At 42.7% G+C, this 17,994-nt stretch overlaps 1 protein-coding gene across 2 annotated transcripts in view; it reads left to right on the top strand.

The window, feature by feature from the left end:
- AHCYL1 (adenosylhomocysteinase like 1) overlaps positions 1–2,066 on the top strand; it is a gene marked incomplete at its 3' end in the record, with an annotated part of 31,632 nt that extends 29,566 nt beyond the window's left edge. For both annotated transcript variants that reach the window (XM_084756207.1, XM_084756209.1), the window contains exon 17: positions 80–2,066. In XM_084756207.1, the coding sequence (XP_084612333.1) occupies positions 80–86 (7 nt within the window). The remainder of the gene's footprint in view (positions 1–79) is intronic.
- Positions 2,067–17,994: the final 15,928 nt, after the last annotated feature.

Here is a 17,994-nt window from a genome sequence, read left to right as displayed (position 1 = left end):
GAAGTTTGGAGAAGATGCTGTTGCTAATCTCCTGACTCATATAGAAGGCGTGCTAACTGGTCCATCTCTCTCTTTGCAGATACTAATGGACGTATTACAGTGACCAGTCCACATGAACCACACAACTCTAATAGAGTATTTTTTAAGATAACTTTTATTTTCTTCTTATTACTTTCCTTTGATTTTTTTTTTCTATAATTTCATTTTTGTTTTCTCGTCTCATCATTTGAGTTCTGCAGACCACACAGGAACTTGCTCGTGGCTCTTTAGGTGAAACTGAGGTGGAAGGGTTCTCACCCTAGTCACTAAAGAAGGGTTTAACTCTGCAGCCCAGAAAGTCGATTCTTTAACCATTTCTGGGCACTTTGGTCATATTTAGTTACCTTATTAACAGAAAATGGTAAGGCACCTTCTTTGTGGAACAATCTACAGTGTCTAAATTGCCTTAAAAGAGCCTGTTTCCTAGCTGCTGGAACTAGTGCTCTTCCCCTTCTTCAGGGGAGCCAGGATGCTACTTCCCAGCCAGGTAGCTTAGATGTAGGTGGTGCATGTCAACCTCCCTTAGAGACGCTAAGTCCTGTTTCCTGTGTAAGGGGGCATGTCTGGCACAGAGATGTGTTGGTTGGTAAGCTCAGTGGGTTCTTTTGGATTTGTAGTTCAGCCCTCCCACCAGTCTCTCCCATTGTTCTCGTTTTAACTAAACTACATTCTATCAAGTTCAATTTTGTCCCTTAGCATTTATTTCTGTTTTATTTCTTTTAATTAAGGAGAAAAATTTAGTGTTAGCCCTGAGGAACAACTCAGGTGGTTATTTACCAACATCTCTTTTGAACCTTTGAAACAAAGTGTGAAGAGTTGAGGCTAGAAAAATTCTGGTCTCAGACTCTGATGTTCCCAGCCCATAGTTTATAGCATCAGTGAACTGGAGCCATAAGCAGAATTTCTCAGCTCTGCCTCATGCAGCTTATGCTGACGGCCAACTTCTTGAGCCATTACTCAGTATAAAACACTGAGCCCTATCTTTAGGGGTTATCCTTTAAGAGCAAACTTGTGGGCAGCTGTGCTTCTGCAACCTAAACTATTTGAAGGGACGTCGGTGTAGATGGGAGAGAAAATGACAAATTGGGCCAAGATGAAAGAAATATAACTATATAATCTGTTCAGAATGGTAGGCCTTGCTTGGTATTAGTTTTATAGACATAGTGCCACTTTCGATTGACACTTGCCACAAAAGTAAAAAATAAAAATTATAAACTGAGACCTTAAAGAAGAGCTGATGGAGAGAGTACACCTTAATTCATGCTCTAAGATAATTCCAAGAGGCCCTCTAAAGATCAGAGAGATTTATTCCCAGGCCATGCACCCTGCTTGCCAGCATCTCTGCATGCTCAAAGGAGCTTCGTGCTCGCAAGCTTTGCGTATATAATTATCTGGGATTTTAAGTCCTCAACGTGTTCTAGCTTGTAATCCTTCAAAGATGGGTTATGTGTTAATGCTAGGTACCAGAAATGTTTACTTCTCTTTCCACTGATCAGAGAAACAGGCATTAAAAACAGAAATACAAGAAAGGAAAGCTTTTACCCTGTACCTTCCTAGCAGGGAACAATTATCTTGCCAAAACTCTTTCCCTCTTCTCCCTACCCAGTCCCTTCCTGCTCCTTGCCAATGTGATCATGCTTTCTTCTCTATAGATGCTAACATTTAAAGACCCCTTTCCTAGGGCACTTAACCAGCCAGTCAGAACACCACATTGAGTAGGGACTTTTCTTGGCCAACAACAGTATATCGATCTGGTCAGCTCTGCCAGAGGGTAAGGACCCAGTTCTTGCTGCCCTCTAATCCACCCTCTGGTCCTATATCTATTACTGTGTCCATAGGAATAATAGGTAAGGGCTAGTCTCTGTCAAGCCATGTAACAAAGGACACTGGAAAATGTCTGGCATCAGAGGGAACATGTGGAGACCAACTTGGGAGGAAAATATTCATTTTGTATTGAATGATTTTTAATGAATGCAATATTAATCCTTGCAGATGAGCAATAATCATTAAAGTCAATTAAAATGTAAGACTTATTGGTAGTCTTGTGTCTTTTTTGCATAAATCGCAAAACTGCATTAGACCCTGTTTCCGAGGATGAGACAAGCTATTTGAAGACTATAGACAGGGTCTGCCTTACATAAGCTAGCCCCACACTTCTTGGCTCAGATCATGGTGGCTTGGTCTTCCCAGTAATGGGACTCTATAGGCTTAAACCAGTGCACCCCACTCTTCATTAATATCTTAAGTTGTTATGATATGGATGTTGAACAGCCTCCTAAAAATGTGTGTGTTGAGACTGCTATCTCTCCTGAGAGGTGCACTGGAGCGTTTAGGAGGTCGGACCTAATGGGAGTGTGCCCTTGGAAGGAAGGGTGTGCATCACCATTGTTCTTTTGCTTCCTGGCTAGGGAGATGATCAGTTTTGTTTCCATCTTGAATTTCTGCCTTACATAGACCCAAAGCAGTGTGGCCAGTCAGTCACGGACTAAAACCTGCCTTCAGCTGTGAGCCAAAATATCATTTTATCTTTAAAATTTTCTCAGGTATTCATAGTGATGGGAAGCTGACTAATGCACATGGTCTTAGTTGCTGCTGCTGTAAAAGAGCATGTCATGGCTCAGTTGATGAAGCTCTTGCCATGCAAATATGAAGACCTGTATTTCTTCCCCAGAACCCAAGTAAAAATGTAAGACGTGTTGGCACATACTTGTTGGGAAGACAAATAAGGAGAGCCACTGGCGATCACTACCAGGCAGTCTAGCCTATTGGGGAACTCCAGACCTGTGAGCTGCCCTGTCTTGGAGGATTATTCTATACCTAAGGTTGATACCCAGGATTATTCTCTGACCAACTAATGCACACATACACATAGATGAGAATGTGTGCACATGTGCACAAACACCCACACCATTTTCTTAAACTGGGTGTTCTACTGTAGAGAATAGAAATTGACTTAATGTTTCTGGAGACTGAGATGTCCAGGATGAAGTAACCAGCAGATTGGTATCAGAAACAGGCTGTTCTCTACTTCCAGGATGGTACCTCTTGCATCCTCATGATGAAAATCCAAACATGACCTAACACTTTCCCCTAGTCCATTCAAATGATGTAATTAAAAAACCCATACCTAATGTCACATTGTTGAATCAATTTCAACTGATGAATTGGAGGGAGTACATTCAGGCCACCACGTTCTGCCCCAGCCTCCAAATCCATGGGTTGGGTTTTGGTTTTGTTTGTTTTAATCTAGAAAATAATCTAATAGCTCCAAAAGTCTTATTCTGGCACGAGCTGAAAAGTCTAAACCCATAGTCGGGTGTGATGGTGCATGCCTTTAAATCCCAGCACTCAGGGGAAGAGGCAGGCAGATCTCTGAGTTTGAGACTAGCCTGGTCTACAGAGTGAGTTCCAGATCGGCCAAGTCTACATAGAGAAACCTTGTCTTGAAAAACAAAAGAAAAGTCTAAATCCAGAGGCTCATCTAAATCAAATAATGATAATACAGTATTATTAGTTCGTCCTGAGACCAGTTGCTATCCATTTATGAGCCTGCAAACCTATCCTGAGCCTTCCTAAATGCAAAACATCATTCACCTTCATTGCTAAGAGGCAGTAGATTTCCCTCAAAGTAGTGACCCCCAGAGCCACAATGGGCTGTGGCATATTTCTCAAAGCAACTAGACGGGTGGTCCAGCTGCCTCCAGGCTGTAGGATCCATCCACTTCTAGTTGAGCAGGCTCCAAGTTGACTTTGGGACAGTTGAGACCCCTTATCAAATACAAAGGATCTTAGGAGCGAAAGACCAGCAGTGACTTACTGGAGAGGGCCTGATTAGATGTCAGACTGCCGTGGGGCCTACCTCCCAGATAAAATCTTTAAGATCTTAAATCTGCTTAACCTCATGCTTGCCTAGGACAATGGATTAGTTCACTCATGTATGGAAACATCAGACATAGCAGAGATGAGCTTTATTTTAAAAGGAGGGACATGTAGAAAGATGAGCTCACAACAGCCTGTCATTTTAACTGTTGGGGTTCTGATGGCCTCTACAGGCACCTGTTCACATGTGTACATAGATATATAAACAGACTTTTTTTTTTTAATGACTACTCTTTTGCTGGAATTACAGGCATGTGTCACCCTACCTGATGTTTTAAAGAGATCAGTTTTTGCTTTGAGTTACCAAGGTCCCTACAAAGTAGTAACCTTGCCTTTACAGTAGCCCAACAGCTCACTTCTGTACTGAGGATCACCAATCCCTTTCATGTAATATGTGGTAACATATCAAAAATGCTAATCACAGACATAAAAACTCAGTTCTGACTAAAATTACTACCCACATGCCTTCTGGGGTATTAAAGAGTTCCTAATTCCTTTAGTCCTTGTGAGATGCTTTACAGCTGTTTTTGTTTATGAAAGTCTTACTAGCTTCGGAGACATAAGGACTCTCCACTTAAGGGATCCCGGTAGATACAGTGCGGTTAAAAACTTGAAGGATCAAAAAAACAAAAAAAAAACTTGAAGGATCTAGGTGAGGTTGCTCAGTGGGAAGGGTGCCAGCTGTTCTCCCAAAGGTCCTGAGTCAATTCCTAGCAACTACATGATGGCTCACAACCATGTACAACAGGCTCTGATGCCCTCTTCTGGCGTGCAGGACTATATTGCAGACTCATACATTTTTTAAAATAAATAAAAATTTAAAAGCTTGAAGGCTCATACTCTGTGAGTTTTACTATAAAAGGAAGGGTCTCCCAGCCCTGTTGCTCCCACTATTGTGAATCTCTCTTAAGGGTTCACAGGAAACAAAGTGGCAGACTGCTCTGACAAGACATGCAACCCTAGAGAAGCCTCTTCAAAGGGGACTATAAAGCCAATTATCAGATAAGTAATATGATTAAAGGCTTCTGCCTGAGAATCTGTCTTGGAGGTTTTCTTGTTCATAGATTTTCTTCACTGATGCTTTTGTTGCAGGTCATGCTAGCCCACTTCATCCTGAACTAACCTCTTTTCAAATCACGCTACCCCAATTCTCCCTAACACACAATAATGTAATAGTAATCCTTATATCCTCCTCGCCTGCTACAGTTTGGGTTTCCCCATAGGCTTGTGTGTCTGAACACTTGGTCTCCAGCCGGTGGCCCTGTGTTGGGAGATTGTGAAATCTCTGCGGCATGAGCTTTGTTGGCAGTGGGTCACTGCAGGCAAGCTTTCAAGGTAATTGCTGTCTCTGGGTCATGTCTGCTAAGGTGGCAGGCACTTCTCCGTCATGTGTTCCGACACTCCACCGTGAGCGGAAGCCAGTCCTCCCTTATGGTGCTTCTGGCTGGTGTTCTGCCACATAATGGAGAGAAAGGTAAACAGTATATCACAGAAGTCTTACGAGCCAGCTGCTGGCTTTGCCAGCAACACCTACATCTGGGAATCTGGCAATTTTTATTTGAAATACCTGCACACATAAAAGATGTCTCTTTAGAAAGATTCTTCTGAGCAAGCTTACCCACCCTAAACCTCCAGTGCCCCTAGCCAGCCAAATAAAAGACTTTTTTTTCTAATCCAAGTCTGGTCTGGCTTATTGTGACAGAGTTAAGTCTTATCAGAGACCATTTATATGAAGGAACTCATGCCATGAGAGTGGCCCGAGAAGATCCTCCAAACCATCTCAAGTACTCAGGGATGGAATTAATTCTATTTGCTGTTAGAACCAATCCTCTGGAGAAATAAACACTGCAGCCTCCTGTTAAACTGTTTCTCTATCAAAAGACATTTGTCAGGGCAGACGGGATAGTTTCAGCAGGTAAGGACACTTGTCACCAAGTCTGATGACCTGAGTCCCTGGAACCCACATGGTAGAAGAAACCAACCCCCTTTGAGTTATCAGCTGACCTCCGTACACACTAAGCAGATTTCTAAAGTGTTTGAAACCATACCAGAGAGGCAAGTAACAAGTGGTCACCAGGCCAAGAAGACAAAGCCCCAAGAAGAATGCTCGCTGCTCGCAGGCTGATACCTGGGTGGGGCTTTCTTCCCACCACATCCTTCCTCAAAACCCCACCTTCAGAACAACCCTAATGTAAACTTCCTTTGCCTTGGGCCTGGCATGATGCTTCTTGCCCAGTTCCAGGAGAACGGTTAGTATAGGCTGTGTGTCCATTGGAATCAGACAGCAGAACCTTCACCTCAAACAAATCCTAACTTTCTAACCACGCCTTTCCCCTGAGTGCTACTTTTTCATCCTGACCATTGGTGAATAAATGCCAGAGGAATTCTATTATGAAAGCCGTTATTTTATCTCTAGGATTTGTCTCTGTATTTTTAACCTTGTGTCCTAGCTTCTTTTCTATTGTTGTGATAAACACAATGACCAAAAGCAACTTGGAGAGGAAAGGATTTACTTAGCTCATATTATATATCCAGGTCTCAGTCCATCACTGAAGGAAGTCCCTGCAAGAACCGAAGCTGGGGTCATGGAGGATTGCTGCTTACTTATTTGTTGCTCATGGCTTGCTCACCCACCCAGAGGTAGCACTGCCTACATTGGACTGGGCCCTCCCACACCAGTCATTAAACAAGAAAATGCCACAAAGACTTGCCCACAGGCCCGTCTGACGGAGGCGTTTTCTCAGTTGAGACTGACTCTTCCCAGATGACTAGTTTGTGTCAGGTTGACTTTAAAAACAAAAACAAAAACAAAAAAACTTGTAAAGTTGATGCCTTTGGAGGATCAACATTTCCACACTAAAATGACTGCCAAGTTTTTAGTTCATCCCAACTTGAAACCCTCTCCCCCCACCCCCCGCTGCGATGCTTCTGACTGTCCTAGATTAGACATCCAGAGATTCTACTCTCAAAGCAAGCAAAGTCCGCTGCCTTAACCTCAGCAGAAAGAAGTCCGAAGTGCTGATGTCCACCCTCTACAGCCTTTAAATCTGAAGCATGGAAGTTCCTGGAGCAGAGCTTCTCAACCTGAGGTTAAATGACCATTTCACAGGAGTTCGTGGATATTTACATTATGGTTCATAACAGTAGCAAAATTACAGTTACGTGAAAATAATTTGAAGAACTGTATTAAAGGGTCACAGCATTAGGAAGGTTAAGAACCCACTGCTCTGAAATGAGATGAGACACTGAAGATGGCATAATCTAAGCAACTTCAAGATGCCTGAAAGCGATGCAACAGCAGAGCACATTACATCAGGGTGGCTTGTGACTGCTGAGTGTGGTCAACAGACAAGCTCTAGCCGTGCTTTGCTTTGTTAGGATGGCATTTCCATATTCTTAGCTCTGCGGTTTTGACCATTCCTATCATACATCTGATGCTATGACACATCTAAAAACCACACATAAGGAACAGAAAGTGGTAGGGGAAGCAAAGTCTATCCGAGGAAAATTGCAGCCCATCTGGAAACTCCCCATCCTAGTCCATGAATAGTCCTTCCCTCCATTGACCATACGATGTATTTGCCAGGAGCTGGAGAGATGGCTCAGTGGCTAAGAGCATTTATTGCTTTTGAAGACGACCTGGATTTGGTTCCCAGTACCCACATGCTCACTCACAGCTGCCTGTAAGTAACATCAGTTCCACAAGCTCCTACACACATATCTGATGCACATATTAGAGTCAGGCACATACCCATACACACAACATAGATATTCTAAAATGTACTGTGTAGGGGCGGCAAGATCACTGAGAAGGTAAGGGCACCTGCTGCCATGCCTAGCAACATGATTTTGATCACTAGAGTCCACATGGGTGAAAGGAACCAACTCTTTCACGTTGTCTTCTGACCTTGACAATGTGCACATGCTACACCACGGAAACACACAGTTTTGTTTTTCCAAGACTGGGTTTTTCTGTGTAGCCTTGGCTGTCCTGGACCTGCTTTGTAGACCAGGCGGGCCTCGAACTCACAGAGACATGCCTGCCTCTGCCTCCCTGCTGGGATGACAGGTGTGCACCACGGCATCTGGCAACACACACTTTTTTTTCTTTTAATGTACTGTCCTTCCTTACCCCTTGAGAGTATGCATTTAGCTGTTGTTTTGTTTTGTTTTGTTTTGTTTTTGTGGCGCTGGGAATTGAACTGAAGACTTCATACAGACCGAGCGGGTTTGTGGTTTATTTTAATGTCGGTGTGATTAAAATACGTGACAGGAGCAACTTCAGGGAGGAGAAATACATTTTGACTCCCCATTTTCAGAAAGGTTTTCAGTCCATCCGATGGGCTAGGCATGCTGAAATGGCTGCTTCCAGTAGCAGTAGGAGAATGTAGTAGCAGCTGTTTACATGACAGTGAAGCAGAGAGAGAGAACACCCAGAGCCAGGGGCTTAGGTGCAGCTTGGTGGTAGAGCAGTTCCCTAGAGTGCACAGGCTGCTGTGTTTGAGTCTCAGTACCATGAAAAGGAAAGGAAAGGAAATGAACTACTAGAGCTCAGGCCTATTGAAGCAATTTTGTTGTTTTGAGACAGGGTCTCTGTGTAGCCCTGGCCATCCTGAAACTCACTCTAGGCCAGGCTGGCTTCGAACCTCCCAAGTACTGGGATTAAAGGTGTGCGCCACTAGCTCCCTACATCTGAAACAATTTTTTTTTTTTTGAGACAGGGTTTCTCTGTTTAGCCTTGGCTATCCTGGACTCACTTTGTAGACCAGGCTGGCCTTGATCTCACAGCAATCCGCCTGCCTCTGCCTCCTGAGTGCTGGGATTAAAGGCGTGCACCACCACTGCCTGGCTTGAAACAAATTTTCAAAAAGCATGACGTTTTTAGAGTCTACCTCTCTAGATTGTGCATTTGATAGGGGAGCTAGGACTTAATCCCTAGTTTTTTGGGCTCCTCCTGGCCTTTCTCATATGCTGCTTCGTATCTATGAAAATGTTCCCTACTTCCTTTGATATGAGACCTGTGTCCTATATTAACAGTTTGGGTACACAATGTGGGGTCCCAAGTCACCAGAGGAGTCACCCAGATTGGTACCAGCACGAGTCTGTATGCGCAAGCATCCATGTTACCCTGTCATATGAATGCCCCTCTGAGCCGGTTGTTGAGAATCTGGTATTTGCCTCTGGTATTTGTTTACTTCAGTGCATCTTGGTCAGGGCATTTCTTTGATAGCATTGCCTTTTGTTGGTTTGGTTTTTGTTTTCCCTTATGCTACACCTGCAATATCTAACTTCATGGTTTTCCTAGGTCCTTTCATGTGTATTGCAAATGCCTTAGTTTAGAAACACAGTGAGTGAGAAATCATGATGACAATGATGACGATGATGATGACGACGATGATGATGATGATGGCTACAGGTAGGGTGAAGGTGCAGAGGGAACTCCCTCAGGACAGGAAGTGGCCTTATAGGAAAGCCAAAGGCAACATACATTATTCCTACACTGAAAGAAACCTTGTGTCCTGAACTAGAAAGAGTTGTTTACCCAGTGTCCTGAGCTTTCATATTCCTAGAACTGTTCAAGATAAACCTAAAATGCAATGGGAGAAACCAACCATGCACTGACACCTATGGGAGTTACATAAGCAGTATATAAATCTGGTCCAAAACACGAGTCTTAGCTAACACAGAAGGCTGCAATTTTCAGGGAAAAAATTTTTTTAAACATTAAAATAGGAAACTGAAGTCATTGGAGAAAGAAATGTTTGGAGAACAGCCATTTGGTTTTCCAGATGGCTTTATTTCTGAAAATTATAATTTAACTTGTTTATTTTCTAAGGAGAACATTCCCAGATAGTGTAAGTGCATGCCTGCATGTGTGTGTGTGTGTGTGTGTGTGTGTGTGTGTGTATGTGTGTGTGTGTGTGTGATACACATGTGCTTAGACATACATATAGGCAAAACACCTGTCTTAGTTAGGGTTACTATTGCTGTAGTGAAGCATCATGACCAAAAGCTAGCTGAGGAGGAAAGAGTTAATTTTTATCACACTTCAGGGTAACAAGTCAATCATCTGAGGGAAATCAGGCCAGGAACTCAAATAGGGCAGGAACTTGGAGGCAGAGCTGAAGCAGAGGCCATGGGAGGTGCTGCTTACTGGCTTGCTCCCCATGGCTTGCTCAGCCTGCTTTCTCATAGAACCCTGGACCACCAGCCCAGGGTGGCTCCATCCACAATAGCCTGAGCCCTCCCCCATCAACTACTGGTTAAGGAAATACCCTACAGGCTTGCCTATAGTTAGATCTTATGGAGGCATTTTCTCAGTTCAAATCTCCTCCCTTCTGATGATGCTAGCTTGTGTCAAGTTGACATAAAACCAGCCAGTACAACACCATATGCACATAATATAAAATTTAAATTTAAAAATTTTATAAGATTAGCCTGGAGGAAAAAGTGATCCTGATACTGTTTATGCGTTTGAGTTACATTATCTTGGTCCATCAGCATGCAAGTTTCTGCAAGCCAAGTTTTTAGATACATTTTATGTAGTATGCTTACATAATAATAAAAAAAAATTCTTCCCAAAAGTTTCAATTCAAAATGGCTCATATGTAAGAAGTTGTGTAAACTCGGCCCAGATGCCTTTCAATTTGTGGGACTTGTGATTAGTTTATATTGTCAACACGGTAGACTCAAAACTCACCTGGGAGATGAGCCTACAGTCATATTAATTTATGGTCGGAGGAACTGCCAACTGTAGGTGTCGCCGTTGCCCGATTGGGAGAAGGAGTACTGAATGGCAGCATGCTCTCACCCTCCCTGCTCTCTGTGAATGTGATGTGCCAAGATCCTGCAAGCCCCTGCCACCTTCCCTCCCCCGCCATGATGGCCTGTCTCTTGAATTGTGTGCCAGAATAAGCCCTTGTCCCTTCAGTTATGTTATCATTGTGACAGGAACAGAAACTAAGACAGGACTTAAATGAATCTAACAAATTAGTTTGTTACAATTTATTAGTTAAACAAAAAACCCAAGTGTTTCCAAACCTGGTAACACATCTACCTATGTTCACAAAGTTAGATATTTAAGGTAAAACATCTACGTCTTACTTCAAGTAGAATCTTCGAGGGGGGAGTTATTAAATATAACATTATTTTATTGTCCTAAGAAAATAATGTCTATAAATTCAGAGATTTGGAAGGAAAAATAAGATCATGTATGAAAAACAGATATGGAAAATTATAGGTATGGAATATTATTCTGGTTTTTTGAAAGCGTTTAAAGGAAAAAGAAAATGCTTTTAGATGAGAAAAGACTTTGTATGCTATAATAAGCTTTTGTTCTAGAGTTAAGGATTTTTTTTTTCCAGAATGGAACAGGAAAGATTTGGACATAACTAAGAATTTTAAGTATATCATAAGAATGCTTGAGAAAGATAAAACTTAAGATAATAAGTAAACTATTAACTTCATTATAATTAAAAGTTATTAAAATTACTGTGGTTGGACAGATGAGTCACTGGTTAAGAGTGTTTCCTCTTCTTCCAAAGGACCTAAGTGTGTTTCCCAGCGCACGCTGGGCAGCTCATCACTTCCTGCAGCTCCAGTGCCTACTGCGGCCTCCTAGGGCATCTGAATACTCCATGGCATACACTCACAGAGACATAACATTAAAAAAAATCTTAAGTATTTCTTTAAAGTTAGCATTGTCTATTTAAAAAATCCTAAGATCAAGATTAAACACAGATATACAGCTAAAATCTAGCTTTCTACTTATAGCAATAAGCCCTTACATTAAAAAAAAAATTTTACAAAAAAAAAAAACTTACATAAAGAATAGGGATTCAGACTTAATGCAGGCAGAGCATTGTATATACAAAATAAGTAAATACATCTTTTTTTCTTTAAAGGGATTTTGTGTTTTAGCTCCTTATTGAGTGGGCCATTTAAAATCTAGCAATTAGAATTTAATCCAGATTCCTCTGGCATGAGGATATAAGTGTGTGTGTGTGTGTGTGTGTGTGTGTGTGTGTGTGTGTGTGTGTGTTCTCATTGGGTTAAAGTCTTCCCTTGACCAAAGTCCACTGCCTGAGAAGTATGAAAAAAATATTAGAAATAATTATTCCTACTTAGGGCATTTCTGCTAAATTACATAAGTATGAAGCTCATTTTACTGGGCAAATGTTTAAATCTTTTTGTAAAATGTAGGCTATTGTCCTTGTGTCTATAGTGATCTTCAGTCCTCTGGATTGGTGGCTCAGTGAACATATGGCCACATAAAAATCAGTTGCTCTTGATATGTCATTGCTGGTTGATATCCACGGGAGGCCTGCCTGTTTCTGAAGAGAAACAGAGGAGGAGTAGATGGGGTTTAGGAAAGACTGGAAGAAGAGGAGGGAGGGGAAAATATGGCAGGGTTGTAAAGATTTTTTTTTTAAGGATAAAAGAAAAGAAAAAATCAGTTGCTAAAATAAATTAAAGCATTCATCTTCCTTATCCAACCCGCCCCCCCAAAAAACCAAACAAACAAAAACCACAAAACTTCTCATTAATTCTAAATCTAATATTTACTTACTTCTTTTGGAAAACATCAATTATCTCCTTGTAAAATAACTAATGGGTGTAGTGGTTATTTTTTATGACATGAGCTAAAAACACCTGAAAGAGGGAACCTCAAATGAAGAACTGTATGCATCAGAATGGCTTGGGCATAGGTCTATGGGATATGCATATATATACATATATACATATATATTATATATATTTAATGGATGTAGGAGGGTCCAGGGCACTGTGGGTAGCACCATCCCTAGGTAGGTGGTTCTGACAAGTATAAGGGCTGGAGAGGTGGCTCAGAGGGTAAGAACACTGACTGACCTTCCAGAGGTCCTGAGTTCAATTCCCAGCAACCACATGATGGCTCACAACCATCTATAATGTAATCTGATGTCCTCTTGTGGCCTGTAGATGTACATGTAGACCACTGTATCAATAATAAATAAATCTTTAAAAAAAGAAAAAAGAAAGAAAACTGGTATACGCAGACACTAGAGCGCCAGCCAGCAAGCATCATTCCCCTGTGGAATTCTTCTGCTTCAGTATCCACTCTGACCTCCGTGGTTCTAAGAAAAGCGTAAGATGAAATAGATCCTTCCGTACTTGAAGTTGCTTTTGGTTATGGTGTTTATCAAAGAAACAGAAAAGACAATAGGACAGAGGACTGAACCATTGCCCAAAGGGAAATGTTGCACTCTATTAGAAGAGACTTTTAAAATAATACCTATGGGATGTAGAGATGGCTCAATAGTTAAGAAAGAGTGCTGGCTGCTCTTCCAGAGGTCCAGAGTTTGATTCCCATCAACCACATAGTGGTTGATAACCAACTGTAATGGGATTCAATGTCCTCCTCTGGCATGCATATATATATAATAAGTAATCTATATATGCATATAGATTACTCATATACATAAATAACCTTTAAAACAATAGCTACGATTTCAAAATTGATTTTCACAGTGAGCTCCCAGTAGGTGACCAACTAAAGGAAGGAGAGCTATAGCCAGATGATGTTGTCAGTTTGGAAAGACAGCACATGCAAGAGGAAAGACCCTGCCGCGGGCTTCTCACAATCACTAAACTTCAGGATTTGTGTATCTTACTCTAATTTGTGCCAACCTCTTTGAAGGACACATCCAGATGGACTTGAGAAAAGTTGGCCTATCTTTAACTCCCTTAGCAATTAAGAACCCCAAAGTAACTTAATTCAAAAGTTCCCCCCAACAGCTCTACCAAGCCTCCTTTTTTATAACATATTTAAGTACTTACTCATTTAGAGTACTTTTTAAAAGATGGTTTTCCTGTTTTTTGTTTTTGTTTCTGTTTTTTGTTTTTTGGGGGGTTTTTTTTGAGACAAGGTTTCTTTGTCTGACTGTCCTGGAACTAGTGTGCCTGCAGTACCCTTGAAGGCCACGGGGCCTTGGGTCCCCTGGAACTGGAGTCAGAGGCAGTTGTGAGCCACGATGTGGGTGCTGCAGATGGAACCCAGGTCCTCTGGAAGAGCACTTAACTACTCTCAGCTCCTGAGCCATCTCTTCAGCCTTCCAGAGTGCCTCTCTATTTTAGATGCAAACTCCTGGAGACAGAACGATAAACTTCTTTCTCCACACCCCCCAAACCAAAGCAACAAAACAAACAAACAAACAAACAAACCTCACAAACAGAAAAAGAATTTTAGCTGGATCTAATCAATCAGTTGGATAGCTCTGCTGTTATTGATATGGGAAATGCTGAGATACAGTGAATTCTTATTGGTCAGTGTGCTATAGCTGCCTGTATCTCCTGTCACAGCATAATCTATTCTCACTACCATCTGCACTGTAAATGTGGCTACACACCCAATAGTATGGGTGTTAACCTTGCCTACCAATCACACAAACTCTAAATTCATAAGAGTGACTTGGTGAACTCAAAGTCTAGATGCTGTACACACCACCATCAAGCCTGGAATGTTCTGGAAGCCCTCTGGCATACTAAGACTTGGTTGGTTAGGATGCCTGCTTCCTTCATCTGCTACCTTAACTTCCTTAGGATGTAGAACATTCTCGATTATTTTAACTTTAGGTATAATAATGCCTATCATATATCCATGTACATGTTATGTGATACAAAGGACAGAAAAAAGCCAGGCGGTGGTGGCACACGCCTTTAATCCCAGCACTTGGGAGGCAGAGGTAGGCGAATCGCTGTGAGTTCGAGGCCAGCCTGATCTACAAAGTGAGTCCAGGACAGTCAAGGTTACATAGAGAGACCCTGTCTCTGAAAAAAGAAAAAAAAAGGGGGGACAGAAAAAAAAAAGGTAAGACACAGATCATGGTGGCTAATGATGTTAAAACAAGTCATCATCAACTTCTTCCTCAAGGCTTGGACAGCTATTTCCTTTTCCTAAAGACTGCCTTCTTGCATACTCTTGCCCGATTTTTATTTATCTCAGCCTAGGAATTCCCAGCTCTTTAAGGTGTGAAAAAATGAGCTTCCACATGCACAAAATATGGCACAGCACCAGGAACTGACTAATCCCCCTCCCGCCCCCAACCCTTCCATCCCCCAAAGCCAAAACTATGTTAAAAGTTCTCCAAGGCCGATTGACTGTTTACAACTCTGTTATAGATGGTTACAATGTTACAGATGCTGAGCCCATTTGTGGGGGACAGTCTTTAGTTCCCTTAATCCTGATGTGACCCTCCCCATTCAGGTAGAACCTGTAACAAATACTTCCTTAAGCTTGCACCAACTCAGAAACTAAGCACATCTGACAGCGCCTGAGTACCACCGCAGAGACGTCCCCACTTTTCTACAACCGGCCTGCCTACTGTCTCCACTAACGTATTTAGTACATTCCTTAATCTACGGCCTTCTTACTGCACTGCAAGTTTGAAGTTGAACCAGACTTCAAAATGATGTGTGTATACATTCATACATCGGCGTTTAAATTGTGCCTTTATTTTGTTCTGTGACTCTATATTATTTTGTTCGTGTAACCAGAGCTAGAGAGGTTAAGAGGACGACCTGAGTTGATTCCCAGCACCTACATTAGACTGCTCACAACTGTCTGTAACTCTAGCTCCAGGGGATCCAACACCCCCGAGACACACACACACACACACACACACACACACACACACACACACACACACACACACACTTTAATTTTTTTTTTTTTCATGTAGGCACTTCCCCCATGGAGCATGCTTTCCAAAGCATCCTGAATCTGAGTTCTAGAAGATGGGAAGTGAAATTTGGCGGAGAATAAACTACCCCGTACCCCTTTTGCTGTGGTGGCTGTGTTAACGTTGGCACTGTATTCAGAATTGAGCCAGCGCTCTCTCTGGAAGTGCAGCGGTTTTTGTCACCTGTTGCAACTGTCCTTAATGATTTCCTATAGTTGCTGTAAAACTCGTAACTAGTGGTAACATGTTTTTCATCAACAAGGTTGAGTTAGAGGCATCCACACAAGACATCCCCAGATTCCTGACTAATAGAATCTCTGAAGTAATGCTTGTTGTTTGAAACACTTACGTATAAGGGCATCTGGTGTCTTCTGCCAGCCACTGGGTGACGCACAGAGCACATTGGGCGGTGGACACATGGCCAAGCGCCACTGCAGCACTGCCGTTGCTCTCCTGCTGCCATGAATCTCTTGCAGTCTTCTCCAGTTACCACCTCTAGTGAAGGAGCTACCTGTCCCCTCCTCCAAGGATTTCTACCAAGGACTAGTTTATGTGGAACTATAAAGGCCCCCACTTAGCTTCTGGTGTGGACAGATCTGAGTGTCATTCCATTACGACTGTGTCACGGTTTGACACATCTGTTCTCCACCATTGTGTCTTTCCCACCTCCCTAGGCACTACCACCAAGGACACTGTGTGGCCGTGAGCAAATAATCCGTGTCTTGGTTTCTTCCATCTGCAAAGGGAGAAACGCCAGCGCCCAGCTCATCACTTGGTTGTGCGGAACTGAGTGAGGTTAGGTCCTTGACGGTGTGCCTGCCCTTCTGACAGCTCACATCACCATTTGCCATTGTTATTGATGATACCTACAGACATGGCAAGTCAAACATCCATAGACAGCAACCCCTACAAGACAGCATGTGCGACCCGGGAAGCACGGCCATGGGGCCTCAGGGAGCACACACAGAGATGGGCTGACAGATGCAGCTAGGTTTGGGTTTAAGAAAAATAGGGTCTGGGCAACATTGTTTAGTAAACTAAAGACGAGAATGTTTGGGATGGGAGCTAGAACCCTGTTAGTAATAAACCCACACTTAAACTATCCATGACATCTGGGAGACCGAGTCAGCCATTGGATGTGTATGTGGGTCCTCTTGACTGCCTCATGTTGCATGGGTAAAGTAGAGCGGCTTTGACTAACCTGGCCCAGGCTAGGGAGGGAGCTGAGTTGGTCCAGTGCTTACTAAGCATGCGAGAAGCACTGGCTCAACTCCCAGGATGGCATAAAACAGGCATGGTGGTCCAGGCCTGTAATCCCAGCACTTGCGGAGTAGAGGCAGGGAGGTCAAAGGTTCAAAATCATCCTCAGCCACATGGCAAGTTTATCTAGTTAGAATATTGTTGCTCTATTGTTCTTCTCATAGCTACTAAAGGAAAGAATCCCATGTGCCATCTTGAGAGCACAGAACCAGAGCCATTGCTGCCCCAAGGCTCATGGTTTGCTGTAGGCCCTCAACTTTTTCAAACCCACTTTATTTGAGGTTCTTTAATACTTACACCTCCCTTCCAACCCACCTACCCTACATAGGGGAGAAAAGAGGCTGATAGGAACAGAAGAGATAGACTTTTTTTTTTTTAATACTCAGTTCATTGGAGCAATTTCACTGCCGTAGTCGGCCAAATTCCAATAGACCAGTTAAACAGTAAATCAGCAATTCAGCGAAGGTGACTGCAACCACAGCAGCTGGAACCTGGAGCAGCAGCTGGAGCCCAGAGCCTTGAAGCCTTTGTTGGAGCGGTTCCCTCTACGAGCATGTTGAAGTGGGAGTGATGACCAGCCAAGACCAAAACCAAAAGAGCCCAGCCTCTTGTTTTGGAGATATGTATGTATGTATGTATGTATGTATGTATGTATGTATGTATGTATCTATGTATGTATATCCTCTCAGAATCCATAGTAGGATGTTTATCAGTTGGCAAAGACCATGCCCTGGGCAAGAGGTGGTTCCTCTTCCAGTGGACAAACATCACCTGCTCTCTGACAAGTCTGTTTTCAGCGGAAAAATACTGCACAATACCGCACACCTTCACACAAGTCTGTTTCACATCCCACACTTGGGATCAAAACAAAACCATGTTTACATCCACTACAGTTTGCACTGAGCATTTCAGCAAGGAGGAACATCTCAGCCAGGGCATAGGATAGAAGTTGCCAGAAACAAGCTCATTCTATCTTGCAGCATGTACTTAGGCAGCAGCGGCTTCGAAGCACGTTGCTCAGCACCTGACACCCCACACATACATACGTAACCCAGGCCAGATCCTTCTACAGAGCCCTAGGTGGACAACCACCAGA

The sequence above is a fragment of the Acomys minous genome, assembly GCF_964271855.1.
Source record: "Acomys minous genome assembly, chromosome: 14".
Taxonomy (NCBI): Eukaryota; Metazoa; Chordata; class Mammalia; order Rodentia; family Muridae; genus Acomys; species Acomys minous.
This window is presented reverse-complemented; position numbering and strand designations above follow the sequence as displayed.